The following is a 27,749-nucleotide window of genomic DNA, read 5'->3' on the forward strand; positions in this document are numbered from 1 at the left end:
TTGGTTGACTCTTTAACTCGTCATCATGCAAATGCATTTCTGAATCACCCATTTCTAGTAACATGCTGCAATACTACCAAAAAGCAACCTTTGGCTATTGGAAGTGGCACTGGAATCCAGCCATGCATTTGACTTTGTGACATGGAATACCAAGCTTACTAAGAAAGATGCTGTTGGGGTAGGGTTTGGTAACAGAAATATAGTAATAAAGTTACCCACGCGCAGAAACACTCCTGGGGATGCATGGTCATCATTTTTAGATGAAGTAATCATTTTTAGATGGTCATCATTTTTAGATGAAATAATTCTGTATTTGTAGCGCTGAAAAATATGTGAGCAGAGGCACCAAAGTGAAAAGAAAATGGGAAAGGCTTTGGTGCTTTTATACAGCTCAGTCTTCTAGGTGGTATAGAGTTTTACTGAAACAAACTTAGGAGTGAGACAGGGAAATGTTTTTCATTCCTCCCACTGGCTATTAAAATTAACCTTTTCTTTCAAGGCTTGAGCTGCAGAGCCAGCCTCATGAAGAGGACCCCCTTAACGACCTCGGGGCAGCAACTACGGAGACCCTGTAAGTAAGGCATCAAGTGTTCTGAGGATACAATATGCAGAGCAGGGAGAGGAGAACCTTGAGCTCTTTATGGAGCAGGGGCAGGATCGAAATATATTAAATACATTAGTAGAATATTTTGTATAATTTATATTTTTATTTATAAAAAAGATTTATATACTGCTGTATTGTAAAGATATATCGCAGTGATATACAGCAATACAAAAACCAAACAGGCAAATAATTAAAAAGTTAAAAGCAAAAGGAAATGAAAAACAAACACCAGTATATTCCAGATCCTTAATTTCCCCATCCCTGATGGTTGCCCACCTCTCATTCATCTGATGCGCTGTGATGTCAGGTGGCTTAACTTTGAAGGAAAGTATGAGGAGGACACTCGCGGGGTGGTTTGGATTCATGCTGTGCCTGAAAATGAAGATGGATCTGTTCCCCTTGGAAGCTTTGGCTGAAATTTCCAGAGTAGAGCCAATCTGGTTGTAAGTCACTTTGGGTTGCCTTGGGCAAGATAAAGTGACCAACAAAATTAATAAATCATCCCCACCCCCATCCCAGGGGGCTTAGTACCCAGTTTGAAAGGTCCTGCTTGCAGAGTGTACTCTTAATACTCCTGATAGTTCCTTTGCAGCCATGTCTTTCCCTGCTGCACATGTGATGTTGGGTGTGATGCAGGTGGGCATGGTTGGATGTGGGGAAAGCCCCACAGCCTAAATTAACATCCCTGCTGGGCCTAATTTAGCCTATGAGCTACAGATTCCCCATGCCTGTTCTATGCAGATGAAAGTTGACTGTTTTTAAAGCTGTGATGCTATGCTAATATTTCTCCATACACTGTAATACTAGTTCTCAGAAAAGTAGCTTACTGTTACATTTAGGATTTATCTGGAAGTTTAGGAGTCATGATTATTAACTCTGGAACATCAAAGCTGGCTAAGATGGGGATATGAGAGTCCACACAAACCTTCCATTCTCCAAAATGACTCATTGTGTTGCTTTTGCACGTATGTGGAACAAATTTTCCATGTATTGTAGGAAAGGTGGACTGAACTGTGCCCAAAGAATTATTAATTGTGGGTTGCAATCCTAAAAACACATATAAGAGATTCTTTATGAGAGGTACAATGTTGGCAGTATAATTTGCTTTCTTTTTCTTGTGGGTATCAAATCAAATTTTAAGTTTGCATATTTCCTTTTTGCAGAACCAGACTTCAGGATCCACTAGTTTTGTTACAACCACAGTACTTGAGAGCAGTTTTGCTAAACTGGATTCCATTTCTAGAAAAAACATTTAGATTTGAAGCATTTGCCGTTTTAGATGAGAGCTCATCTAAGATAGACAATGAGTTGCCTTTGCAGCCTGAAGAACAGCAAGTTTTCAAAGAAAATGTGGAAATGCCTCAACATGATGAATGTGCAGATATGGAACAGATGCCTGTTTTGAGAACAAACTATGAAAATGATGATGTAAATAAAGAACAAGAAGACGCCTGGGATGAAAATACCAAGCCAAATAGTAGCAGTCATAATGATAAAATACTGAGCAAACATCCAAAGTCGGAAACCACATTTAACCATTCTTTTCAGATTCATTCCCCATGTTTCATACCAGAGAATGTCCAGAAAGATCTGGTAGAGCTGGCAACTTTATGTTTTGAATTAAATGTATATGAATATTCACAAATTAATGGTGAACAGTGTGTGCAGCCAGAAGATTCAGATGCCTTGGCTTGTAGATTCATAAAAGACTACTTTTTTCTTCTGGATCTGGAAAGGCTGAAGCAATGTATTATAACCTGTCATAGCAATCATCCTAGAGTTTGGGAAACCTATGTGGAAGGATTAAAAGGTAAGCATGGCCACCAGTCATGGATGCTTTAGCTGAGATCCCTGCATTGCAGGGGGTTGGACTAGATGTCCCTTGGGGTCCCTTCCAACCCTACAGTTCTACGATTCTCAGGTTGTATGAATTCACAGTGCAGTTCTATACACACTTAACTTGAATTAAGTTGTATTGAACTCATTGGGGCTGATTCTAAGCAGATCTATGTAAGATTGAACTGTTGGAGGACCTTGTGTCTGTCAGTGTGTTGAAGCTTTATATAGAATTTATTCAAAATGAAATTTGTTGAAAATATTTGCAAGCTGAAATATGGGGCATGCTGTCTGGGGCTTTCAATGGCAATTAGCCATGATGGCTACATTCTGCCTCCACAGTTGGAGGCATAGTGCTTTTGAAAACTAGTTGCTGGAAGCACAGAAGGAGAGAGCACTCTTGTGCTCAAATTTCACAGGCATCTGGCTGGCCACTGTAAGAACAGGATGCTGGACTAGGTGGGCTATTGGCATCATACAGCGGGCTTTTTATATGTTTACTCCTAATTAACATTAACACAGTTGAAAGCTTTATCTAACTCCCATTCATAAAAATAAAAGTAAAATCCAATTAAAATATTTCCTAAATGACATTGACTGATTTTCTTTTCTTGTTACCATTTAGCTCATAAGTGTTTTTCCCCCAATTTAATGTTTATGTGAAAATTAGCACTGTTCTTAATGTTACTTTTCAATATAGTTGTTACATGTAAAATTATTGGTTTCAGAACTGACTCGGACTAGTCCAGTCACTATGGCCCTGGAGAATGGAGATATGTTTAGAATACTGAAATTGCTAGTGGATCTGGGTCCCTGGGATGCTCCTGTGTTGCTAGCACATGTCCTAAGGTATTCACCATTTGACTTAATTTGACTACATCTTATTTAATACTAGGCTTGCATATGTAGTCACTCTTCAGATAAGTCATATTGCATTTTTATTAATGGGAGGTGGTTTCATACTTGCATTTTCTAGGGCTGGCCCATAATAATATTTCATTACCATGGCACCCCTTCCCATTATACGTTCAGAGGCTGACTTTATTCAGCACTGATGATGTGACTGTCCTTCACAACACCTGAGGCAGTATAGCTCTGTAGTGTCCAGCAGAGAGGAAGGGTCAGAGGCCTTTTGAGGAACAGCCCTGGAGCTGATGGTGCTACTCCCAGCATCTGCTCACTTTGCTCAGTACAGGTGTGGGGGAACCCCCCCCCCCATGTTGTTAAACTACAGTTCCCATCAATTCCAGTAATTGTGGTCAGCAGCCAGGAATGGTGGGAGTTGTAGTTCAGCAGCATCCAGAGGTCCAAAGGTTTCCCACATTTGGCCTAATGTTAAGACACACCCTTCTTCCCACAATCTAGTTCAGGCACCCCCAAACTTCGGCCCTCCAGATGTTTTGGACTACAATTCCCATCATCTCTGACCACTAGTCCTCTTAGCTAGGGATCATGGGAGTTGTAGGCCAAAACATCTGGAGGGCCACAGTTTGGGGATGCCTGATCTAGTTTCAGGCAAGCCTCACTAGTATTGTGATAAACCTTGCAGTTATATTTGCAGTGTTAGCTATGTTTAAATGTGTTGATCGATATACTATGCTAGAAAATAATAATTCTGAAAATTGTTTTCTTAAATAAGTGTGACTTTTGTGTCATCTCTTGTTCTCATATAGGCTTTATGAAAAATTTGGAGAAACTTCACTAAGGCCCCTGATCAAGTTTTGTCCCTCTATTTTGCCTTCAGATATCAAGCAAATTTGTAAAAGCAATCCTCAGCATTTCCTGGCATATTTAGACAGTCTAATCAAATCAAGGGCTGAAGATGAACGGTATATATTGTGCTCTCTTATTCTGTGGAACAAAAGTTAAGGAATGGGATGCATGGAAGTAATAATTAGGGTAGCGGTGAAATGTGGACTCCTCTCATTAGAGGATTTTTAACAGTGGTTGGATTGCCATATGTCAAGGATTCTTTAATTTCTGCATCGCAGGAGGTTGCACTAGATGACCCTTGTGGTCCCTTCCAACTACAATTCTATGATTCTAAAATATTTGTTGCTTCTTAATGACATTAGGTCTCTGAGAAGGGAAATAATATCTTGAGTGGGTAGTAACTATTAGCAAAAAACCCTGCATACGTGGTTATTTGAGAACTTTTTAATACAGTATGGTTGTATACAATAAGGCATTAAACATTTCTTTTGGCTCCTTATAATTGGATGACAATTTTTTTTAAAGGCAGCACTACTTAAATGACATTCAAGTATGCCATATTGTGAAACTAGTCCTAGTGGCTTGTATGTTGTAAATCCTTTTTATTGCCAGAATGCACATATAATTAGCGGTGAACAATCTCTTTCTAGGCTGTCCTTCCTGGGATCTCTTCTTCATCCTGAGTCATTACGGTTAGATTGGTTACGTTTGGCAGTTTCTCAAGATGCCCCACATACAGCAAGTACAATGGATGCCCAAGGAAATCCACGGTATGAATAGCATTTGACTCAAGCTTGCTGTTTGTCCACACTTCATAATTGTATTCACATTTCTAAAGGCATTATCTTTTGACAGTCACAGGCACAGTCACAGTCACAAGATCACCCAACAGTCTTTTAGCTTCACTGAGACAGAATGCATGATATATAATTGATTTGGATAACCTTGCTTTGTGTGGGGGTGGGGAATTCTATTATAGGATACATCTTTGCTTAGGACATGGAAGGGATGGGAAACTCTTGGCCCTCTGTATGTTGTTGGACTCCAACTCGTATTAGTCCCAGACGGTATGGCCAGTGATCAAGGATAATGTTATTAGTTGTTTATTGAATTTAAGTTCTGTCCTTCCTTCCAGAGAAGCCCAGGGTGACAAGCGCACAGCTAAAAAATGTAATTCCAGTACAAATGAAGACTGGTAAAGATCTCTACTTAAAAGGTACAGTCATACCTTGGATCTTGAACACCTTGGCTCCTGAACGATCAAAAGCCGAAAGTGAGTGTTCCGGTTTTCGAATGTTTGAAGCTGCGCTTTGGTTTCCGAACATTTTGGAAGTCGGAACAGACTTCCGGAATGGATTCCATTCAACTTCCAAGGGATGACTGTATATTTAACAGTGGGGAATTTGTTGGAGTAGTCCAACCTCATGTTCCCCTCCCTGATTTGGAGCAGCATGCATGAATCTCCCTTTAATATTGGCAGTGTTTTGATTCAAATTGAAACAAACTTGTGTTATCTACCATTTTTAAAAAGTCTTATGTAACTTCCCTAACTTTTTTTTTGCTTTTGCTTTAATATTTTCAGGCCACGTTCACATTTATTTACTTGGGGCTATAACCAACTGATCTTACTATTGCTTAAACTCCCAGCTGACACTGTAATGAAAGAGAAGATGTCTGACATTTGCAAAAGCTATGGGTAATGTAGAAGTCCTTGGTAAAATTAATGTTTTTGAAACTTTGTTACCTAAGAGTGCATGTTTCTCTCCCTTGGTTTCACATCACTACGTAATAGTCTAGTCCAGGCATCCCCAAACTTCGGCCCTCCAGATGTTTTAGACTACAATTCCCATCTTCCCCGACCACTGGTCCTGTTAGCTAGGGATCATGGGAGTTGTAGGCCAAAACATCTGGAGGGCCGCAGTTTGGGGATGCCTGGTCTAGTCTGTTCAACTTTAGTTATCCAGGGTATGTGTTATGCACTTGCTCAATCATGCTCTGTGGGTGTGTTCCAGCAGCCAGTGGCTTGCTGGCTGGAGTTATATTTAATGTGCTTCTTTGCTTTCAGGTTTGCTGCCTGCCTGCCTACCTACCTCTCCTTCCAAAGCCTGCCATAGCACTGAGCAGCAGTAATAAATAATGAAGCTGCAACTGTGATTCAGTTAAAACGAGGCTGGGGAACCTGTGGCTCTTCCGGTGGTCAGCCTGTGGCGGCCCCAGATTCCCCATCCCCGAGTTAAAGCTTACCTGCCTCTTCTTTCTTCCCCACTCCACAGCATAAATATCCATTGCTAGAATTGCATACATGGGCCAGTTGGGGGTGGTATAGTAACACGAAGGTCTTGCATTCTGTTTGCTACTGAATAAGAGAACAACTGAGAAATGGTACTGGGAATATACAATCTGCAGCAGTGTTTTGCCTTTGTCAAAATTCTTTATAAACCCAGGCTAGAGGTTAAGTAGCTGACAACCTTGTGGAATGAATAAAATTTACTCAAGAAGAACAGAATTCAGAAAATTTTAATGTACTTCAAAGTTCCATATAAATATGTTGGATTTGGGTGAATTTAGGTTCCCATCTTTTCATTTGGCCCCAGGCTCTTGGTTGCAACTCATGGTTAGTGAAGAGAGAGATTAACCACAAACCCCTGTTCAGATCAGATGATACACTAAGCCAAATGTTGACTTGGCTTGATGCGGCAGCAAAAAGGACCAGGCAGAAGTGAATTGGATGTGAGCTCCTCTGTCTTGCTAAGTCAAGATTTGTTATGCTCCCAGAAACCAACTAACTAGATTTATTTATTTATTTTTAATTGAAGAGGGCCTCCCAGCTGGATTTGATTGCATAACTTTTTTATTTAAGATACTGGTAAACTTGGAGGTGTATGTGTTCTGTGTTAAGGGGGAAATTGGTGCTGTTGCTGTTAATAGATATTGAGAGGTGTGTATTGGGTCATTATTCTCCTGAAGATAGGCATGGAATATGGATTTAGACGTATGCTGTTGGAGCATCAAAAAATCAGTATGGGCCTATTCAGTATAATGGTAGTCCCCCACACCTGACAATATAATACTGCATATTATACTGTGATCTAAACTTGTAACTCTTTGTTCATTGAGGGGAGACAGAAGGAAGGTCATCTTCTCAGTGAAGGTTGTGGTATATTGAAGTGTCAGTCAGGTTGTAATTACTCATAATAAGTATTTACTTTTGGTTTGTGAAACTCTGTAATATTGTTACAGCTTCTGGCCTGGATATCTTTCTCTCTGTTTGGAGCTGAATAGAAGACCTGAAGCCCTTACCCATATTGTCTGTTTGGATGATATGAACTTGTTGGATAGAGAACATGGTTTGTAAAACTTAATTTGATTCTTGAGTAGAATTCCACATTCTGTACTTGTACTAACTAGTTTTGACATCTTTTTATTTATCAATTTTTTAAATCGAAGTCAGTATAAAACAGTTTAACAACAATAACAAAAACAAGCTATGGAAGTAATTACCCAAGTGCATTTCTGAAAAGAAAAGAAAAAAGAAAAAAACCACATCATTACCATGCATCCTTTTTTCACTGCAATTACACCTAAATGTACTGTAGAACACCAGTATCGTGCACACAATAAAATGTGGCATTTCTGCTACGTTCTTTTGCCCTTTTCTACATTGGCAGTTTGTGAATTTTGAAAACCCCTTTTTTCATATTTTTGCTCATTTAAATTTAATCAGACTCTCTCTTCAATTTGTGCTTTGTGTTCCAGTATAATGGAGATAGTGTTGCTGTGACAATTTAAACAGTGGCAAAGCTGCTTGCTCCGCTACAAGGGGCGGAGAGCAGGCGGGGCCGTGGCGTGCACTCTGGGGGGCGTAGTAGTGCACCGCCTGGCGCGCGTGGGGGTACACAGCACGTGTCCGAGGGGCGCCGCGATGGCACCCTACCGGAATAGTGGTGCTGGGGGTGGTCTGTACCCACGTTCCTCCGCCAGTGAATTTAATGTCCCATGCTATCCTGCAGCAAATGCAATTAAGTGTCCATAGTTGCAAACTTCCATCCTCCTTCCTGTCTCTTGCGTACATGTCACCTGCTATCTACTCTATTATTCTGTCCATGAATCTCCCCCCACCCACCCCAACCATGGGTCCTCTAGTGTTGTGGAGTTACAATTTCCATCATCCCCAGGCCCAGTGGTCCAGGATTATGGGAGTTGCAGGCCAACACCATCTAGGGACCTAAGGTTGCGCTGGGCTATTTACTTTTAACTGACACACACCATCGAGTCCTACAAAGCAATCTGGTTTGGATCTCTAACTCATTACCTTTTGCATTTAGGGGCAATTCCAGAAACAATGGAAGAATGGAAATTCCTTCTTTGCCTTGTGAAGAGTCATTGCAGTATTGTTCTTCATCCAGCTATGCAAAATGGCGGCGCTGTTAGTAATGGTGATCCAAATTGGCCAAATAGTGTGACAGTTGAAAATGTGGCTCTCCTGTTGGCCAGAGTAATTGGTCCCGATCATGCTTTGCAGCTGTTGCAGGAATGTGGCCTGATGGTTGAATTGTCTGAAAGATTTGCCAAGGTCTGTGAGATACTAAGAATTGCTGAAAAAAGACAAAGGTAAGTCTTCTGATAATGGTCTGAAATTGGTTGTGTCAAAATGTAATACTGTGTCATGATTTCGTGTTGCATGTGCAAGTAGCTATAAGCCTTCAGGCTTGCACAAACTCCATGTGCCAAGATTGGAAGCGTCATGCTTCAGTTAATGGCAAACCATAATTTGCAATTGCATCCAAATGTGGTACAAGCTATAGTTTACTGAAACCAGAAGCAAGGGTGGTTAGAAAATCTTTCACAAAATATACTGGCATGGGATGGCCCATTTCTGTATGAACGCAGATGTTTCTTATTGAGCAACATGAAATGAACAGACAGAATCATAGAATCGTAGAATTGTAGAATTGGAAAGGGACCACAAGGGTCATTTAATGCAGCCCCTGCAATGCATAAATCTTTTGACTGATGTGACAGGTTCAAGTTCTATAAACAACCAGAAGTTGCAGTAGTAGCAATCTGCAGTGCAGACAAGTGTAAAGTCACATTTATGAGTTAATGAACTTGATGAAATTTGCTGTGTAAAGTTAGTCCACAATTTCTTTATAATATCTCTTTTCTCCTATGCGTTCACTTTTGTTGCAGAGCCCTGATTCAGTCCATGCTGGAAAGATGTGACCGATTTTTGTGGTCTCAACAAGCATAGCAAACAAATGACAGAAAATGATAGTAGGAAGAAGTTCTTCTTGTGCTGTCAAAGTGAAGATCCATTTAGTCAGATTTGCAGGAAAAGTGTTAACGAAGCTCCTTTTTCTACTGGATTTCCGTCATTCAGTATTTGAATGCATGTTTACCCAATACTTCTAACGAACAATTGTAATGCTGCTGCTTGCTCAGCAAGAATGCTTGTGCATGGTAAGCCCTTTGAGCTACCAGCATTAAGTTTAGATGTGAAAATTGGATTCTTTCATGGAGGAAGTGGTGCTTCACATTCAGCATATAAATTTCAAATGAATAACTTCCATCACATTTCTAGCATTTCCAGAAAGTTGCATATAAATGAATGTGTGTAATTGCAGGGACTAAGTGTATAATAATTGAGTTGAGTTAAAGCACTTTTAATATAACTCTTGATTCATTGGCTGAAGTAAAAGGGTGTTAAAACAAGTATATAATCTCCAAATATTTATAACTATAGCACTGTGGAATTTTACAAGTTTTATTCAGAATTTGAAGTGATAATCAACAGAACTGAGATTCCAGTAGTTAAATGTAAACACTGGCAGAACTTGCATATATTAAAAATGGTGTTTAACATAATATTTTGGTGTTTTAATGGTTTATCTAATCCAGTATACTATGGCATAGTGTTCTCTTATTGCACACATCCTAAAGAAAATATTTCGCACTTTTATTTTGTTTAATATCCTTGCACGATGCATCCTGTGCACGCATGCTTGGAAACAGTTCCCACTGTTCAATACAGCTTATGCCCAAGTATGCACGCATAGAATCTTGTTCATCAAATCGGTATAATATTATACATTTCCTTCTAAATCTAGGTGTTGGGTTGTTGTTTTTTGTAATGCTTGACTGTTTTCAAAAATGATGTATAAGAAAATGCGCTCAACATTTCTGTTAATACTACCATTGGATATTTGATCAAGATAATTTGGTTTCCATTTGTATGTTAAGATTATTTTAATATCAGATGCTTCATTTTTGAGAAGGCTTGGATCCAAAGCAGTTCGCAGTTATTTCTGCTGGTGCAAAGGGGGCCTACTTGCTTCTCCATCTGGCAGTAGCTCCCCACACTCCCCACATCTTTTGAAAAAATATCTGCTGGAAGTTGGGGAGGATCCTCCAGATTGGCCTTTTGGGGAATGGAAAGCACTGCAGTATTTGTTGGGGCTGGTGATGGTGGAATCAACAACTTTCCCACACCACGCACATAAAATAGTGCTTTTTGCTAATGCACTGAGGTGGTTTGACTCAAAGTCCATGTAAATTGTGCCTATTAGATATTGGGTGATATCTAACATTAGTCATACTCAAGGGAGACACAGAGTATGACGTCGTTGGATGTTGCCCATTGTTCTTGTATTAAATATGTTAGAACTATGCAGTATTCATACATTACTAGTGATTTATTGAAGCTTTATTGAATCAGGGCTAGAGAAAGGTTCCAGAATTGTGTAAAATTATTATAGTCCTTCAGCTGAAAACCGAAATGTCACAATTGCATCATCTTGTATACTCAGGTTTACTGTACAGCTTGTAAGGACTTACACCTAATCTAATACTACTGAGTTATTATTTATTAACGTACATGCTTGAGGGCCTTATATATATATTTAGGACACAGTTCAGAGAATCTTGTTAGCCACGTAAAAAAGCTTGATTCTCCACAGTAACTTCTTAGACCTGTACTGTTTGGGGGAGGTTTCATTAGTGCTGTGGAGGCTACTTCCAGAAGCCCAGCTGTGTGTAGAGTTCACCCTCCAGCTCTTTGAATCTGGGCCTTATTTTTAAATGAATGTTTACTACCTCACATTGGGGGTGGGGTGGGGATAGCCAATGTGTTAATTATGCTCAGAGTAGACGTAAGTCCATTGATTTTGATTGGTCCATTCTGAATATAACTTGCTTGGATATCACCTATTGGTTTTGGGATATTTTTTATTAAAAAGAAGCACAAAATCATGAAATTGTACTTTTAACACAGATTTTTCTGAAGAGAATGTGATGTGGAACAACTAAAAATTTATGAAACATGTTTTGCATTTTGTTACAGCTTAACAATTTGTATTTTTAAAAATAATTTACTTGCAATAATTTACTTGTAGTCACTGTTCATGTTTAAACAATAGCTTTAAAACATTGCTTGTAACCAAACAGCTTTATTTGTGCCTTGTTCATGTTTTTGTTAATCCAGAGTTTAATAAAAATTAATATATCTTACTCAACATTTGGTTCATTTTTCAATAACATTTTGGATGCAAAAAGTTGATTGTCCATAAAATATTAGTTTACATGCTGGAAAATAAAGGACATACAAGCAGTTCATTTTATAATTCTCATGAGTACTATGTTGATTTTTTTTTTTGCTTGTATGTGACAGGTCATCCTGTAGAGTAGGAGGGAATGGTCAGCTTTTTCTGTGCTAGGTTTGAATTTAAATCTAGGGATTTATGAAACTGAAATCATTGTTTTTTAGGGTCTCATCTACAAAAGAGAAAAGAGCCACGTTTGCTGCCAAACTTCCCCTCTTACTGATTTTTTACTACAGAAGTGCTTGCACCTAAGAACATAGCATAGCACCAGCTCTTGAAATAATGAACCACAGTTGTTTTGAAAACCCTTCTTTCAGTGACATGTAGACAATTACCCAAGGGCCAACATTTGTGCCATTCTAATAATGTAACTTTATAAAATAGCCCTAGGCTAGCTATTGAACCTCCAGTGTTCAAGCGTAATAGTTTAAGCATAATAGGAGATTTTTGAGGAATCAAAATAGAGTAGCATACATTTCTTTTTTCTTTCACCTATGTATAATATTTTCAGTTTCTGCAAGCTGGCAGGAGACAATTTTGCTGAGTGCAGTGGTACCTTGGTTGAAGAACAGTTTAGTTTATGAACAACTTGGATTAAGAATGCTGCAAACCCGGGAAGTAGGTGCTTTGGTTTGTGAACTTTGCCTTGGCAGCAGAACATGTTCTCGACCCGACAGTCACATTCGCACGAGGACGTGCACCGTCATTCGGTGTATTAATAAAAATAAAAAAGCCTTTGCAGGGAAACAGAGGTTTTATTATTAAAAAGGGACGTTGAGGCTATCCGTTGCTGGGCGTTTCGAGAGGCCACCGCCCGGGGGCGCTTCGTGAGTTTGCACAGCGGATTCGTGAGGTCGAGGCTGTGCGGCTGCTCTCCATTCTGGGCGGAGGGAGAGGCAAGGCCTGGGGCGCCTCCTGGGACTCACGGAAGCCGTCTCAGTTGCGGAGGGCCTACGAAGGTTTGCCGCCGTCCTCCTCCTCCTCCTCCTCCTCCCATCCTTGGAGCTGTTTCATTGGTCGAGAAAGAGAGAGAGAAGGCGGGAAAGGACGGTGAGGCCTGTAAACAACGGCGGCGGTGGCCGCGCGTCTCCCACGGGGCCGCCTGAAGTTGTCCGGGCTGAAGCAGAAGACGCGGGGGCGGCGAGCCAAGGTTCCTCCTGTCGCCGCTCGGGATATATCGCGGATCCTGTGGGAATCATTGCTGAGGGGGCGGGTTCTATCCTGGTTTGGGGTCTAGTGGGGTGGGGTCTTGCCAGGGCTTAATAATCTGATCCCCGGAACGTGTTTTCAGTGTTAGGGCTCAGGCGAGGAAGCACGTGAGGTGATTTAAAAAGGGAGAAAGCTTTCCTCTTGATTGCTTGGGTTTCATTAGTTTTCCTCGCACTTTGAGGGAGAGAGAAGGATGAATAAGGCTCAGGGTGGGCGCCAGCCCTTGGAGCCGCCTGGTTTAATGGTTAGAGCTGACGCTCATCATCTTAGTGGTGCTCCCCCTTGTTCTTCTCTGTTCTTTGTTACTTGCACTTTGAGATGCCCTGTCCAAGGGATTGTTTGGAAATGTTATTTAATTTTTGGGTAGTCCTCTCAGTAGATTATAGAAGCTGATAGCTTCAGATCCAATGGGGCAGATCAGGACCGGTATTTATTTACAAATATTTATATGCTGCTGTTTCCTTAAAAAGGTATCAAAGCGGTTTGCAACAGAAATACATAAAACTGTACAGTAAAAACCATATTTAAAAGTTAAAAACGGAGCAAACTTATGTAAAATACAGAGTTTAGGTCAGGCATAGGTGAACTCAGCCGTCCAGATGTTTTGGGACTACAACTCCCATCATCCCTGACCACTGCTCCTATTAGCTAGGGATGATGGGAGTTGTAGTCCCTAAACATCTGAAGGGCTGAGTTTGCCTATGCCTGGTTTAGGTACACTTCTCTTCGTGCAAAGCTGTTGAAGAACCGGGAAGGATAGGTGAATACATGTCTCGGTGTCCGTGTTTTGTGTGCTTTTCATATTATGTCCTATGGGAAAGAGTGCGCTGGTGGGAGGCCCAGCACCACATCTCACAAGATGTACTGTATTTACTTGAGTCTAATGCGCCACTGAATCTAATGGGCACCTCAGTTTTCAGAACCTAGAAACCAAAAAAAAGTACAGTATTTCCTGGCGAATGTACAGTAAATGTGCAATTGAATCTAATGCACACCTTAATTTTCGCAGCGTAATTTGGCCAAAAAAGATGAGCATTGGATTTGAGTAAATGCAGTAGGTTTGTCAGCAGATGTGTCAGCATTTGAATTGGCCTTGTTTCTTTTTTAATTGAAAGGCTTCCTAGGTTCCAAAGGACCACCTCCCCACTTCATGTGCCCAGTACTTACTAATTTTTAACAACCCAGTGTGTGATTGCCGTGCACATTAACAAAACATTTTTAAGGCTTTAATTGAGAGGAAGCGATTGTAAGCCTTTGTTTTTGGATTAAAGGAGGCACATGTGCATGTATCTTTTGGATATAAAACATATTGGTCTCATCCGTGGACAGCTCTCAAGGAATAATAAGTCCTGGGATGAGCCTTTGTGGTTTTAAAATATTTTGCTGTTGTTTGTGCTCACTTCTAGAAATCTTTTGATCTGGCAGTTGGATTGTGTTACTCAAATATGGACAGGAATCCTTCACCACCTTCCAGTGATGACGACGAGGAGGACGTCGTTCCTGGGGATTCTATCAGAAATACAGTTTACAGCAAACACTGGTTTTTCAGCGTCCTTACAAAACTAATTGAGGTATGCTGCATACACATGAAACCACTCATATGTTTGAACTGTACAATGTCTAGTTTTAGAAGCTTTTAAAACGAATGTGTATATATGTGAAAAATATGTAGTCTATAAAACATATAATGTATAAAACAGCAGGTAAAAATAGATGGGAAGAAGCCCTAAGTAAATGCTTGATCTCTTGCATCTGTAGGGAGTTGGACCACTAGATGATATTCAAGGTCCATTCCAACCAGTGGTGGCTGATGTCAGTTGGAACTGTGAAATGTGTATTCTAAGGCTGCAGTCTTATTTGTATTTGCTTGGAATTAAGTCATGTTGACATCAGTGAGACTTGTCTTTGAGTAAAGATGGGTGGGTTGAGGTGGGCAGGTGATAATTTAAAATTTGCCATGCTGGTGCAAATGCAAAGTGAAATTAAATTAAAATATTGTTGGATTTATGCTTTATTTGTGCTATCTATAATGAATAACATAATTGCTGATTTCTAGTGATAAACTTACTGCTCATACTCAGGCCACTGAAACAGTAGTGTATTGAGATAATACTTCATATTTGGGTAGAAGTTGCTCTTTATGTCCAATTGGTCAAACAGGAGAAAAGTTGTGCAGTGAGACCAGTGTGTGTTTGAGCTGACCAATGGCTTATTGCTACTTTGATTCCTTTGTCAGTATGTTCTTCTTTCCTTGGAAGGTTGTTAGCTCTAAGGAAGATGAATCTGAGTTGAACAATGTTGAAGAACAAGTAGAGCTAGATGAAGATCTGGAAAATGACATTTGCAAAGTATGGGACATGTCAATGGATAAGGTACGTTATTAGTGATTTGGTATTCTGATACTTTGGGTACTTTTAGCGGTTGTTATCTGTAAATATTTGCAGATAGGTATTTTGTTTTGTTCTATGTTTAAGGTTAGCTTTATTGTAAACAACTTCAATTTTTTATAGTAAGATATCTATAAATTAATAAAATAAAATAAGTATATTCTATAAAGGATTGCAATTATCTGGGAGACATCTGGTTTCTGTTCCTTAGATATTTTAGTGTCCAGTAAGCTTGACCATGCGCTGCTCTGGTTTGCCAGAAGCGGCTTAGTCATGCTGGCCATATGACCCGGAACCTGTATGCCGGGTCCCTCGGCCAGTAAAGTGAGATGAGCACCACAACCCCAGAGTCGTCCATGACTGGACCTAACGGTCAGGGGTCCCTTTTCCTTTACCTTTAAGCTTGTCAAAGAAGAATCATGCATAGCTATTGTTGGCTAGGAACAGTGTTGCTAAAATGTGTAACTTGTGAAACTGTGTTGTTTTATGCTATCTGTTAGCACTCTCCTTGGGCAAAATCTAGTGTTAGTCAAGCTCAGAGTAGGCCCATGAAAATCTGTAGACCTATTCTGAGTGTGACTAACACTGGATAGTCACTCATTGTATTTTGTCTTGGAATTTTTTTCCTGCCCTAATTTTATTTAAATGTAAGATGAATGATGAGTACCTTCTAAAATAACAATTTACAGTAGCTGGTCAAGTTGCATATCATGAGAGTTTCTCGTGTGTGGAAAAACTGCTGGCCATCACAGAGCTCTTAGGAATTGTGGGAATAATCTGGGCCAGTCTAGCAAAATACATAGGACCTTGTTGGCTTTCTTACCAATTTCTTAATATCTTGTACAGTATTAATTTAAGAAACAATTGGATACTGTATTCTTATATTAATGGATATATGCCACTAATCATTAACTTTGGTGTAGGAGGGACTAAAATGACAAGTGTTAATGCACTGGATAAATAAGAGCTGACAAGATAGCTACTTATAGTTGGGTAATTGTAGTGGCCATCTGAATCTGAATGAAAGACTACCTTACTTTTCAAAGTGAACTGAATTTCAATTCTCATGTAATCGTCTACTGACACATAACCATTCTTGTTTTCAGGATGTTGCTTTATTTCTACAAGAGTTTAATGCCCCTGATATATTTTTGGGTGTTTTTGCCAAGTCCAAGAGTCCTCGGCTTACTGTAAGTCATCTCTTGACGCTGTACCCTGTTTATTAATAATGCATTGTGCTTTTTTGATGCGATCCATATGCCTTATGTAGGCAGGTGTAGATGAAAGGCAAAATAGAAAAGAATTGGTATTCAGCTCTACCAGTAGACAAGCCAATATAGAATCAAGGCCTATTTCTCAATTTCCAACAGGTTTTGTTCTTAGTCACAGTTCTGCACAATATTATTATAAAACCTGATTCCTCTTAACTTGATAATATGGCAGTCGGCCAATGTAGCTCCCAATAAAATTAAAAGTGTAGCTTCATAAGGCAGTGCTACCAAATCCTTGGGGAGGGGGATTACATTGGCTTTTGGCTTCTTAAATTAGGGGAAACCAGTGCTTGAAAAGCTAGGATAATTAGAAGTTTCCTTTAGGACTGTGGGGTTGTAAGGGTCACGATGGATCATCTAGTCTGGTTTCCCTCCTTGATTGGCTCTTTGATTCATATGCTCATTCCTCCAAAATTGTTTTTAAAAACTTCTAAGTAAGGAGTTCAATAGGCTGCATTGACAGCTTGTGTCACTGCTGAATTGCTCTAGTAATTCAGCTGCACTTTCTGCTGGAAGGTAAGAGACCTGGCTATTTTTATCCATGTGTCAGGGTGCAGTCATGTCTCAGGCAGCATCACACTTATGGGGGAGTGAAATACATTTTACTCAACAGGGGTTAACTTCTGAATAGACATGCATACTATTGCATTGTCAGCGTCTTGTGGCTTGGCTTGTTCCAATGCACTGTATGTGGAACTGCCAAGGAATATGGTTCAGAAACTTCACGTGGCATGGAAAGCAGTTGCCCAACTATTGACAGGCATTAATTGGCATAGCCGTATCACACATGCAATGAAGCAATTGGATCGGCTTCACATTTCTTTCCATGTACGACTCAGGATATGTATTTTAACCTTCAAAGACTAAATAGTATGGTACTTGGTTACTTCAGGGAGAACCTCCTTCTGCATAAACTTCTCTAAAGTTTTAGATCAGTCTACGATGCTAGAATGGCTTTAACACCATGTGGGTAATCTTTGGTTTGTAGCACTGGAGCTCTAGATATTTACCCATCTAGTGCTTTGGGAATAGCCCCCCTTCTTGTTATCTTTGCATTTTTTCTACTGTGTCTCTTTGATTTGTTCCTGGTGTTCTGATATATATTTATTTTTAGTTATATGCTTTTTAATTTTGCTTTTGTACATTCCTTTGGAAGTGCAACTTGAAAAGCAGAATGCAATATTCATTAGTCAATCAATCAATACATTTATACTTGGGAATAACTTTTATTTAATGCTTACCCTCCTATATTAAAAAAGTTATAGCATGAATTATGTCATATTTACTGGAAAGGTTGACTCATTTTTCTGTAACCATCTTCTAAGCACTTTCAAATTTGACAGTATGATTTTTCACCTGTGTTTGCCAGAATGAAACAGAGTTCTTCAAGGCAAAAGACTTGCTGGCAATTCCCCCCTCTCTTTTTACACTTATAAGTCTGTTTTTCAGCAATGATTGGCTTATTCAGTCATACCTCGGGTTACAGACGCTTCAGGTAGCACGTTTTCGGGTTGTGCACTGCGCCGAACCCGGAAGTACCGGAATGCTTATTTCCGGGTTTCGGCGCATGCACAGAAGTGCTGAATTGTGACCCGCGCGTGCGCAGACAAGGCGCTGCGGGTTGCGAATGTTCCTCCCACACAGAAGAAGACATGGCTAAATGTTGCTCTGCTCCGAGTCTGTATGAATGCTGAAGACCAAGCCAAGGGCAAAAAGCACATCTGCCCTATTCCTTGAATCCATTTTCTTAAGTATTTTATGCTGACTATAGGCAAGCTCTACTTTAGGTGCTTAACCTCACTATATTGGCATTTCAGGAAATCTGTGTGGGAATACTGGGCAATATGGCCTGTTGCCCAGACATATGCCTGTCCATTAGTAAACATGAAAACCTTGGGTAAGTAGTAGGCTTTGTTCTTGGTTTCTCAGTGTTTTTGAAACTGTAAATGTTTCAACTCTTAATTGTTGTTAAAGTACTAGATAGGCACATGTACTATACATGCTCTTTATAGAGGGGGGAAACAGATTCAAGGTGTTAATATTTGTAAGACAGGACAAGAGGGTGACTGGTAATAAGGGCAAGCAGGAGTCTTGACTTTATTACAGAAAAAGATATAGTGAGAGGAATGTCATTGATGTGGCAGGAGTCAGAGTCAAAGCATAAGAGTTATGCAGTAAATGTAATAAAAGGAACTGATAGACTGGTTTTCTATGCATTTGTGTGGGGAGGGCAGAAGGATGGTGAGGGAGAACTTGGAGGTATTGAAAGTGTGTCTGAAAGAATGGAGAAAGAATTGAATGTCTGAAAGTTCAGTTTGAAGGAGAACAAGAGGGAGTGTGGAAAAGAGCATAAAATTTGTCCATTTCAAATTGTACTATGCATGGTCCTTTTCCAATAGATGTTTTTCAGGAGCTTCTACCATCTACCATAGTTACACTTCCTCTTTTTGTCCTTTATTACACAAATTTGTTTAAAGGAGTGAATTGTTCACCAACTGCAATTTGAGTGATAGGTCACTGGAGAAGCATGTGCTTTGCTTGCAGAAGGTCCTACTTTGGACCCTTGGCACTTCAAGATGGAACTACCCCATTCTGAAATCCTGGAGAGCCACTACCTATCAGTCTAGACAGTACTGAGCTAGGCAGATGAATGGTCTGATCCTGCATAATGCAGCGTCCTGCGTTTCTTGCAAACTCTCTAGCAATGACCTTATCACTGCTGTTCTACAATTAGCAGATTGCTGTTTGTCCCAGCTTTATAGTAATATGTGTCTCACTTCATATTATACTTGGATAGAAATTCCTCCCAGTTTACTTGTTCTTTTTTTCCTTCATTTTTATTTGAAAATAAAAAGCTTACAGCCACAATCAGTCAACATGTTTCCAATATCATTTGGCTTTTATATCACGTTCTTAAAGGTTCTTAATAATTCTTCAGATACCACCTACTTCCCTCCTTCCCTCCCTCCCTCCCAACTTCCCCTCACCCATGTGCGATCTTATTGGTATTTATATTACAGTATTGCTTTTTGTTGTGTTAACAGTTGTTTGTACTTAATAATTCTATCCTTTGTAATATTATCTTGTATCCTTGCGAATCTTTCCTTTTATGTTTATATTAAAATTTATTTCCATTTCCATATTTTTCTACATATGTCTCTACACACTCCCACTCTCTCTTTTGGCTTGGAGCTGCCTCTAATTGAAGCCGTTAATTTTGCCATTGCCAGAAATCCACAAATCTTGGTTCTCCATTCTGATATTTCTGGTATTTCCCCCGTTTTCCATTTTTTTTGCCACTAGTAGTCTCGCCGCTGCTGTCCCATAGAGGAATATGTTCTTTTTGTCTTTGGGAATATAATTGTTTATTAAGCCCATCAAATATGCTTCTGGCTTTTTAAGAATTGTGCTCTTAAATATTCTTTTCAGCTCTTCTTGTATCTTAGTCCAAAATTGATTGATCACCTTACACCCCCACAGCATATGATATACTGTTCCCACCTCTACTTTACATCTCCAAAGAAGATTTGAATATTTTTTTTATAAATCTTAGCCAATTTCACTGGGGTAAAGTACTAACGATAACACATTTTCATTATATTTTCTCTTATCACATAACAATCTGTAAAATTTATGTCAACACTCCATAATTTTTCCCACCCTTCTAAATGTATTGTCTTGCCCAAATTTTGAGACCACTTTATCCTTGTTTCTTTTATTACTTCATCTTTCAATTCCCACTCAAGGAATAAATTATACATTTTCGATATTTTTTTTTAATTTGGCTGTAGTAATTCGCTTTGCAGTTTAGAAGTTTTCTGTTCAAAACCTATTTTTTTGTCTCGCTTTGTAGTTTAGAAGTTTTCTGTTCAAAACCTATTTTTTTGTCTTCGTTAAACAGATGGGCTATTTGGTGATATTGTAGCCAGTTATTGCAGTATTCCTTAATCTCATCATATGGTTTTAATTTTAAGACACCATGTTCTTTTGTTAATAATTGTTGATACATTGACCAATTCTTTTCCATGTTTATTTTTATTTTTAATCACTAATACCTCTCATAGCTGCCAAGATTTCCCTTTTCTCGCGAGGAAGCCTATTCAGCATAATGGAATTTCCCTTAAAAAAGGGGATAACTTGGCAGCTATGATACCCCTGGTTGGTTCCAGTAGCCACCAGTAATTTACCCATACTTTAAATAAGGGTTTTCTAATTATGTGGTTCAGGAAATCCTTATTTACAGCCACTTTATCATAAACCAAATAAGCGTGTGAACCAAAACAATTGTTCCATCCCTCCATGTCCAAGATCTCTGTGTTGCTTAACATGACCCAACTTGTTCTTTATTCCTGTAGCTGTAGATATTAGATATGTATATTTAGGAGATGGTGGCATGTGGTGGCATTTGTCTGGACAAAATTTCAGAAAAATGTATGGGAAATTAATCCTCGCTATCTCCTCATTTTCGGTCTGTTGTCATTTTTTCAGACAGATGGTGCTGCAGCGTCTATGTGATTCCGATTCCCCTACTCTCCTAGAAACAAGCAGGTAAGCTATTTTGTCAGTAACTAAAATAGCATAAACCAATCCTAAGTATTGAGTTGTAAAGGTAAAGGTACCCCTGAACGTTAGCTCCAGTCGCGGATGACTGGGGTTGCGGTGCTCATCTCACTCTATAGGCCGAGGGAGTTGGCGTTTGTCCGCAGACAGCTTCCGGGTCATGTGGCCAGCATGACTAAACCGCTTCTGCCGAACCAGAGCAGCGCATGGAAATGCCGTTTACCTTCCCACCGGAAACCACCTTGACATGTTTTCGAACTCCTAGGTGGGCAGGAGCTGGGACTGAGCAACAGGAGCTCACCCCGTCACAGGGATTCGAACCGCCAACCTTCTGATCGTCAAGCCCTAGGCTCAGTGGCTTAGACCACAGTGCCACCTGCAGCCCTTGAGTTGTAGTGCATGTAAATAAAATATTAGTAGGTGTGCTTCATTTCAAGAATGAAGGCTTCAATCCTATAGGGAGGGGGGAAAGTATTTGATCCCCTGCTAAATTTACATATAATTTCTTGGAAGAAAATGATATTGAATACAATAGGCCTTACTTTCAGGCTTCCAAATTCTTTCCTTTCTACCTAAAATCACATTTGAACTGATACCAGTATTCCAGAATCTCATTTCTATTGTTACTCTGATTGACATTCCTCATTTACACATATGGAGTTAAAATTAATGGTACAATCCTATTACTATCTACTGAGAAGCAAGTGCCATTGACTTCAAGTGGACTTACTTCCAAGATTGCAGCCCAAATATTGGTTTTCTTTTAAAAGTGTGATTAAGTGTGATTTTTCCCCTTTAGGTTGTTGCTAACTTGCCTCTGCCACTCTGAGGCGGCCAATATTTGGGTGGAAAGAATTCGACAAAGTCCATCAGTGTATGACTGTGTATGTTTCATCATGTCTAGTTCAACAAACGGTATGTTATAAATTAATCAGAATATTGCTCCTGTCAGGCCACTTTTTGTTTTCTTATGAAAAGGCTAGCATGTTTAAAATAACTTTTATCAATTGAATGTTCCAGGCATTTTAACTGAGGTATAACAATAACCATATAACTCTTTTTGGTGAATTCTTCTGAATGCATTGTAATCATAACCAGCACAGCTGTCTCCTTCCTGCTCATGATTGTAAGAGGCGACCCAATTCCGTCTGGCAAGCTGCAGTGTGTATGTGGATGAAACAATCTTCGTGCTACTTTGAATACAGTGGAACCTCGGTTTACGAACACAATTGGTTCCGGAAGTCTGTTCATAAACCGAAGTGTTCATAAACCGAAGCAAACTTTCCCATTGAAAGTCATGGAAAGTGGATTAATCCGTTCCTGACAATGGGAAACGCTGCGCTGTGCTCATTTAAGGAGGCTGAAAACCGGGGGGGGTGTTTTCCCTTCGGAAGCTCTTACCTCGCGGGTAGAAAAGGGCTCCCAGCAGCAGCAGCAACAGTGGCTGCGGAGGAGGAGGCAGGTGGAGACTCCCGAGCCGCTTCATGGTGGAGACCCCTGCTGCAGCTCCCGCAGCCCCTGCATGACACAGCCTCTCCCCTGCTTGGCAAGCGGCAAGAGGCTTGTTGAGTCGTTTCATTGCGCGGCGGCAGCGGCTCTCCGTCCCTCTCGCTCCGCGGTGCCGGCGGGCGACCTTCCTCCTTCTCAGAGCAGCCGCCGCCACCACCAGGCGCCAGGACTGGCCGGGGTGGCTCGCGGGGTGGCTCGTCGTCGGCTGCTTCTCTTGACCTTGTGCCGACGTCTGTCTCCACCCCGCAGGGGCGCAACGGTGAAGGTCCGGCTTCGCTTCTCTCGACTCCTCCACGAGGCTGGGCCTTCGCCGTCTTGCTTCTGCGACGTCTCTCCACCTTCTCTGTCGCGTTCCTGGACGGCGCGAAGGTGGAGAGACGTCGCAGGAGCGCGACTGCGAAGTCCCGGCCTCGCGGAGGAGTCGAGAGAAGCGAAGCCGGGCCGTCGCAGTCGCGCTCCTGCGACGTCTCTCCACCTTCGCCGTTGCGCTCCTGGAGGTCGCGCCGTCCAGGAACGCGACGGAGAAGGTGGAGAGACGTCGCAGGAGTGCGACGGCGAAGGCCCAGCCTCGCGGAGGAGTCGAGAGAAGCGAAGCCGGACCTTCACTGTTGCGGGGTGGAGACAGACGTCGGCACAGGGTCAAGAGAAGCAGCCGACGACGAGCCACCCCGCGAGCCACCCCGGCCAGTCCTGGCCAGTCCTGGCGCCTGGTGGTGGCGGCGGCTGCTCTGAGAAGGAGGAAGGTCGCCCGCCGGCACCGCGGAGCGAGAGGGACGGAGAGCTGCGGCTGCCGCCGCGGCGCACTGAAACGACTCAAATAAGACCTCCAGGAACTTACACTAAAAGTAAGTCAAATAACAGATGTCACCAAAAGAAGCCAGACCAAATAAATAAATAAATTGAAACTGTTTTCTTAACACAAAGAAAACAGTTTCGATTTATTTATTTATTTGGTCTGGCTTCTAAGAAGTGAGCATGAGTAAATTTTATTTTATTAGTTCATCAATATTTAAATGAGATTTGATCTTTGTTACAGTGGAGTTGCTAGTGAAAATAGGTGAGGTGGTTGACAAGTTGTTTGACTTGGATGAAGAATTGATGTTAAACTGGATTAAGAAAAGTTCTTGTCAGCCAGTGGAGCAGCCTGCAGATGATTCTCCAGATGAGCTTCCAAATTTCAAAATTGTACCTTGCCTGCTTGAAGCTGTAAAACAAATCCGGTATGTATATGCCCATATATGAATGCATGTGATACTGGAGCTACTTATTTACATTTTTATCCCACATTTGGCAGCATATATAGTTTCCCTTCTCTCCATTTTATCCTACTAGGCCAATGTTACCCAATGAGACTCATTGATTAGGGGATTTGAACCCAAATCTCACATGTTTTAGTCTGTGTTATGCATAGTAGCTTTTCCATTTCATGGGTGACCAAAATGTTATTTTTTTAAAAAAGTCCACACCTGACCTACCTGCCAAAGTGATAGGAAGACTGTACCAAGGGTACTCATATTTACGAGAGGACTGTGGCTCACTCTGTCTGCACGAAGGCTTTTTCCTAATGGAGAAAAGGAGAAAGTCTGTTCAAGTAAGCAGGGAACAAGTGTACACACCTGAACAAAAATAGCTTCTTCAAACTATTACTGGAAATGAAAACTCAAGAACAACTTGAGTTAAGCCACCGTAAGAGTAATTGACTGAGAACTGAGGTAAAAATATTGTAAAAAATATTCACTTTACATAGGCATACAGATTTCTTGGTGGTAATACAGTAGTTCTAAACATAATTTGTAATTCTTTTCTGCAGCACAGATAAAAGTTCAGAAGGGCTTGATGTTTATATGCATATCCTACAGCTCCTCACCACAGTGGATGAAGGCGTTCAAGCTATTGGTAGGATGCTTCAATTGCACTTTATTGTAAAATTTGAAAAAAAATTTGGTAGACGTTTTCTTCAAGTTGCATGAGATATTTCTTTTTTCCATTCTGAAGTACAGACTCCTGGTAATGGAAAAGAAACTTGGACTTTGCTGTATGATCTGTTTTGTCATGAACTCTGCCAGCCAGATGATCCACCAATTGTTGTTCACGAACAGAAGACAGTCTTGGCTTCTACTTTGTCTGTGTTATCAGCCATCTTCGCTTCACAGAATATATATAGACACAGACACGAATATATCAAGATGGAGAAAAGCAAGTGTATTTTCTTTCTTACCACAAGAGCTAATATTTTAGGGATGATAAGGTTTTTTTCATAGAAAACAATGGCAGTCTGGAGTTGTGGTACAGTGAGGAAAAAAGTATTTGATCCCCTGCTAAATTTGCCCGTTTGCCCTCTGATGAAGAAATGACCAGTCCATACAATAAACCTACCATTAAAATTATGGACTGGTCATTACTTTGTCAGAGGGCAAACGGGCAAATTTAGCAGGGGATCAAATACTTTTTTCCTCACTGTACCACAACTCCACAAATTTAGCAGGGGATCAAATACTCTCCCCCCCCCTCACTGTATAGGTCACAGGTGATGGGGAATGAGAAAAAGTACAGTATATGTTCATCTAGGCCAGTGTTTCTTAACCTTTTTTGGGCCACGGCACACTTGTTCCGTGAAAAAAATCACGAGGCACACCACCATTAAAAAAGTTAAAAAATTTAACTCTGTGCCGCCCTATATTATAATTATGACTGTAAGAAACACTTGCCAAATATTGCTTTCTGGCGGGTCAGTGGTGTGTATTGGCAGCCGCCAGGCTCGTTTGCACTGAGCTTTGGGAAAGAGGAGGAGAAATATTGCTTTCCAGCGGATCAGTGCTGTGTATTGGCGGCCGCCAGGCACGTGACAATGCAAATCTCCCTTCTTGTCACCGCACGTCGCGGCACACCAGCCAGCGTCTCGCGGCACACTAGTGTGCCGCGGAACAGCAGTTGAGAAACGCTGATCTAGGCAAATGTCTGTGTAGACCACAGTTGTGTGACTCCCCAGTACAGGCAAATTTGCTGCGGTGGCTGGAGCCCCTTCCCTTTTAGTGTCTTATATTCCTTAGTTGGGGAATAATTCTTTCAATCCTTGGAATGCTCATTATTCTCATTATAATAAAGTATGTAGAGACACATTCCATTTTTCATCAAAACGTTCACATTTCAAAACCTTTAATTGCTATGTTGCTTAGGGCAGATTACAAAAAATGCCAGTTCATACGTCCATAAAGTTTTTTTCTTGTTTTACCTGTCAGGTATGCCTCTGATTGATAGCCTGATTAGAGTCTTGCAGAACATGGATGAATGTGGGAAGAGATCTGTAGAAAGCTCCAACAAACCCAAGTCAGAGGAGGCCGAGAAGTTGGGAACAGCTGAGGAGGATTTTCATTTTAAAATCTTGAAGGACATCTGTTGTGAACTACTGTCCAATGTGCTTCAGGAACTTTCTAAGGTAACAGTCGTATGAACCTGTAGGTTCACATGCTTTTTGTCTCTGCTCTGATTTTATCACTAGTGCAGTGATGCCCACGATCATCTTTTATATATGGGTTACAGTGTTCATTTTGAAATGTTTTCCAGGATATGGCAAATAACCCCTTGATCACCTGGGCTCCATGTGTGCATTGTCATCACGTGGATCTTTTCAGGGGAGCATGTTAATTTGTTGTTGTCATCTTGCATTTGAATTGCATTGTCAGCATTTTTTTATTATTTTATACAGTACTATATGAGCATGTTCATTCAGTTGGATAGCAACAAAATTCTACACACACACAATATTATATGAACTAATAATATTTTGGTGTTTCTAGGAAAACATACTGGAGGGGCTCAAGCAAAGTCATCTAAATGAACAGAAATGTTCCTGTGCATTTAAAAACCTTCTCCCGTTGTATTCTTCTCCGGTATGTATGATCTCTGAAAATAAGCAAAAAACTGTTGCCTAGATAAATGCAATCCTCAGGCCAAAGAAGGATAGCCACACCAGATTTAAATAATCCATTTGAGTTCTTCATTAGTCTTATTCAAGATGCATGCTAAATAGCCTAGCAATTCCTGTGGTTCACCTGACTCAGGTTGTTGACACTTGTATTTTATTTTACACAGGTAGAGAATTTTCTTGAAGTGCTGAATGAAGCTGATCAGGTCCTTGCTGACAACTTAAGAAAAGCATTCCCAAGCTTGAGACTTCAGGCATAGGAGCATATTAATTGCATTTTTTTACAGGAAGATTTGGAATCATTCATTCCTGTTTTAAGAAAGCAACAAAAGAGTGTGCGTTATTTCTGAAACATCTTTGCAAGTAAACTCAGATGAACACCTTCATAAAACAAGAATGGAAGTGGTGGAGAATGACATACAACACAGACTTTAGGAAAACCTGTTTTCCAGCTGCAATTCTAAGTACTTTACTTGGGGTGGGGGGGAGAGTGCAAGCGTCATTTTATTTGTTAGTAGCCATTGAGGTTGTTTGTCTCAACTTAATTGACAAAATAATTGAAGATGCTTCGTTTATTTTGAAACAGTTTGTATGCAGTTTTTAAAAGTTAACTGTTGGGTCTGTGCGTTTTCCGCAGCGGAAGCTTGAAAGGCAGAAAACACGGCTGCCTTGGCGATGGCCACCAAGGGCTCAGGGCGGGTTTTCTGCCTCTTTGCTGGCATAAGGAAGGGCGCTGTTTCCTCTGGTGCAGTTGCATCGTGGAGATGGGGGTGTAGTTCATACAGTGAACAGTTGTCCAGTAAGGCAGATATGCCTGTGTCAATGGACAAATCCCTGTAAGGAGCCCCCTAAAAAGTGTCTTGTGTGGGGTAACTGTTGACTACAAAAATGCACAGCTTTTATCACAGTTTATTTTGCCACACACTGGTCACATCTTTGGAAGGCATATATCAGGGTTATGTGCGAAGAAACAACGAGAGGTTAAGAGCCCACAAATGGGATTTATGTCGGTTTTATATATAAGGACCTAACATTCCTCAGCGACCCTAAAGTATGTAGTATTGAATATCCAGAATGAATTATGTTAACTGTTCTTAATAAAACTGATTTTGTAACTGATTAGTACAGCACTCGTTC

General features: G+C 40.6%; 2 protein-coding genes and 1 pseudogene across 10 annotated transcripts in view; all 3 read left to right on the top strand.

The window, feature by feature from the left end:
• Positions 1-11,664, top strand: part of HPS5 (HPS5 biogenesis of lysosomal organelles complex 2 subunit 2) — a 30,647-nt gene extending 18,983 nt beyond the window's left edge. For 8 of the 9 annotated variants that reach the window (XM_035120472.3, XM_035120498.3, XM_088666649.1 and 5 more), the window contains 9 exons: positions 500-571; positions 1,768-2,414; positions 3,169-3,289; positions 4,114-4,269; positions 4,804-4,923; positions 5,736-5,849; positions 7,394-7,500; positions 8,479-8,764; positions 9,344-11,664. In XM_035120472.3, coding sequence (XP_034976363.3) covers positions 500-571; positions 1,768-2,414; positions 3,169-3,289; positions 4,114-4,269; positions 4,804-4,923; positions 5,736-5,849; positions 7,394-7,500; positions 8,479-8,764; positions 9,344-9,404 — 1,684 coding nt within the window. In that variant the 3' untranslated portion in view covers positions 9,405-11,664. The remainder of the gene's footprint in view (positions 1-499; positions 572-1,767; positions 2,415-3,168; positions 3,290-4,113; positions 4,270-4,803; positions 4,924-5,735; positions 5,850-7,393; positions 7,501-8,478; positions 8,765-9,343) is intronic. The other variant, XM_035120508.3, reaches the window with a different exon arrangement.
• Positions 11,665-12,634: 970 nt separating this feature from the next.
• On the top strand, positions 12,635-27,731 carry SAAL1 (serum amyloid A like 1). Its single transcript, XM_088666714.1, has 13 exons — positions 12,635-12,801; positions 14,367-14,531; positions 15,219-15,332; positions 16,454-16,537; positions 18,436-18,515; positions 21,107-21,166; positions 21,978-22,093; positions 23,724-23,907; positions 24,498-24,583; positions 24,683-24,883; positions 25,927-26,123; positions 26,485-26,577; positions 26,780-27,731. The coding sequence occupies exons 2-13, from the start codon at positions 14,406-14,408 to the stop codon at positions 26,870-26,872; spliced, it is 1,434 nt and encodes a 477-aa protein (XP_088522840.1). The 5' UTR covers positions 12,635-12,801; positions 14,367-14,405; the 3' UTR covers positions 26,873-27,731.
• Positions 27,288-27,731, top strand: LOC148687606 (small ribosomal subunit protein bS18m pseudogene; annotated as a pseudogene).
• Positions 27,732-27,749: the final 18 nt, after the last annotated feature.

Source organism: Zootoca vivipara, chromosome 1, assembly GCF_965207765.1.
Source record: "Zootoca vivipara chromosome 1, rZooViv2.hap1.1, whole genome shotgun sequence".
In the NCBI taxonomy this organism is placed as follows: Eukaryota; Metazoa; Chordata; class Lepidosauria; order Squamata; family Lacertidae; genus Zootoca; species Zootoca vivipara.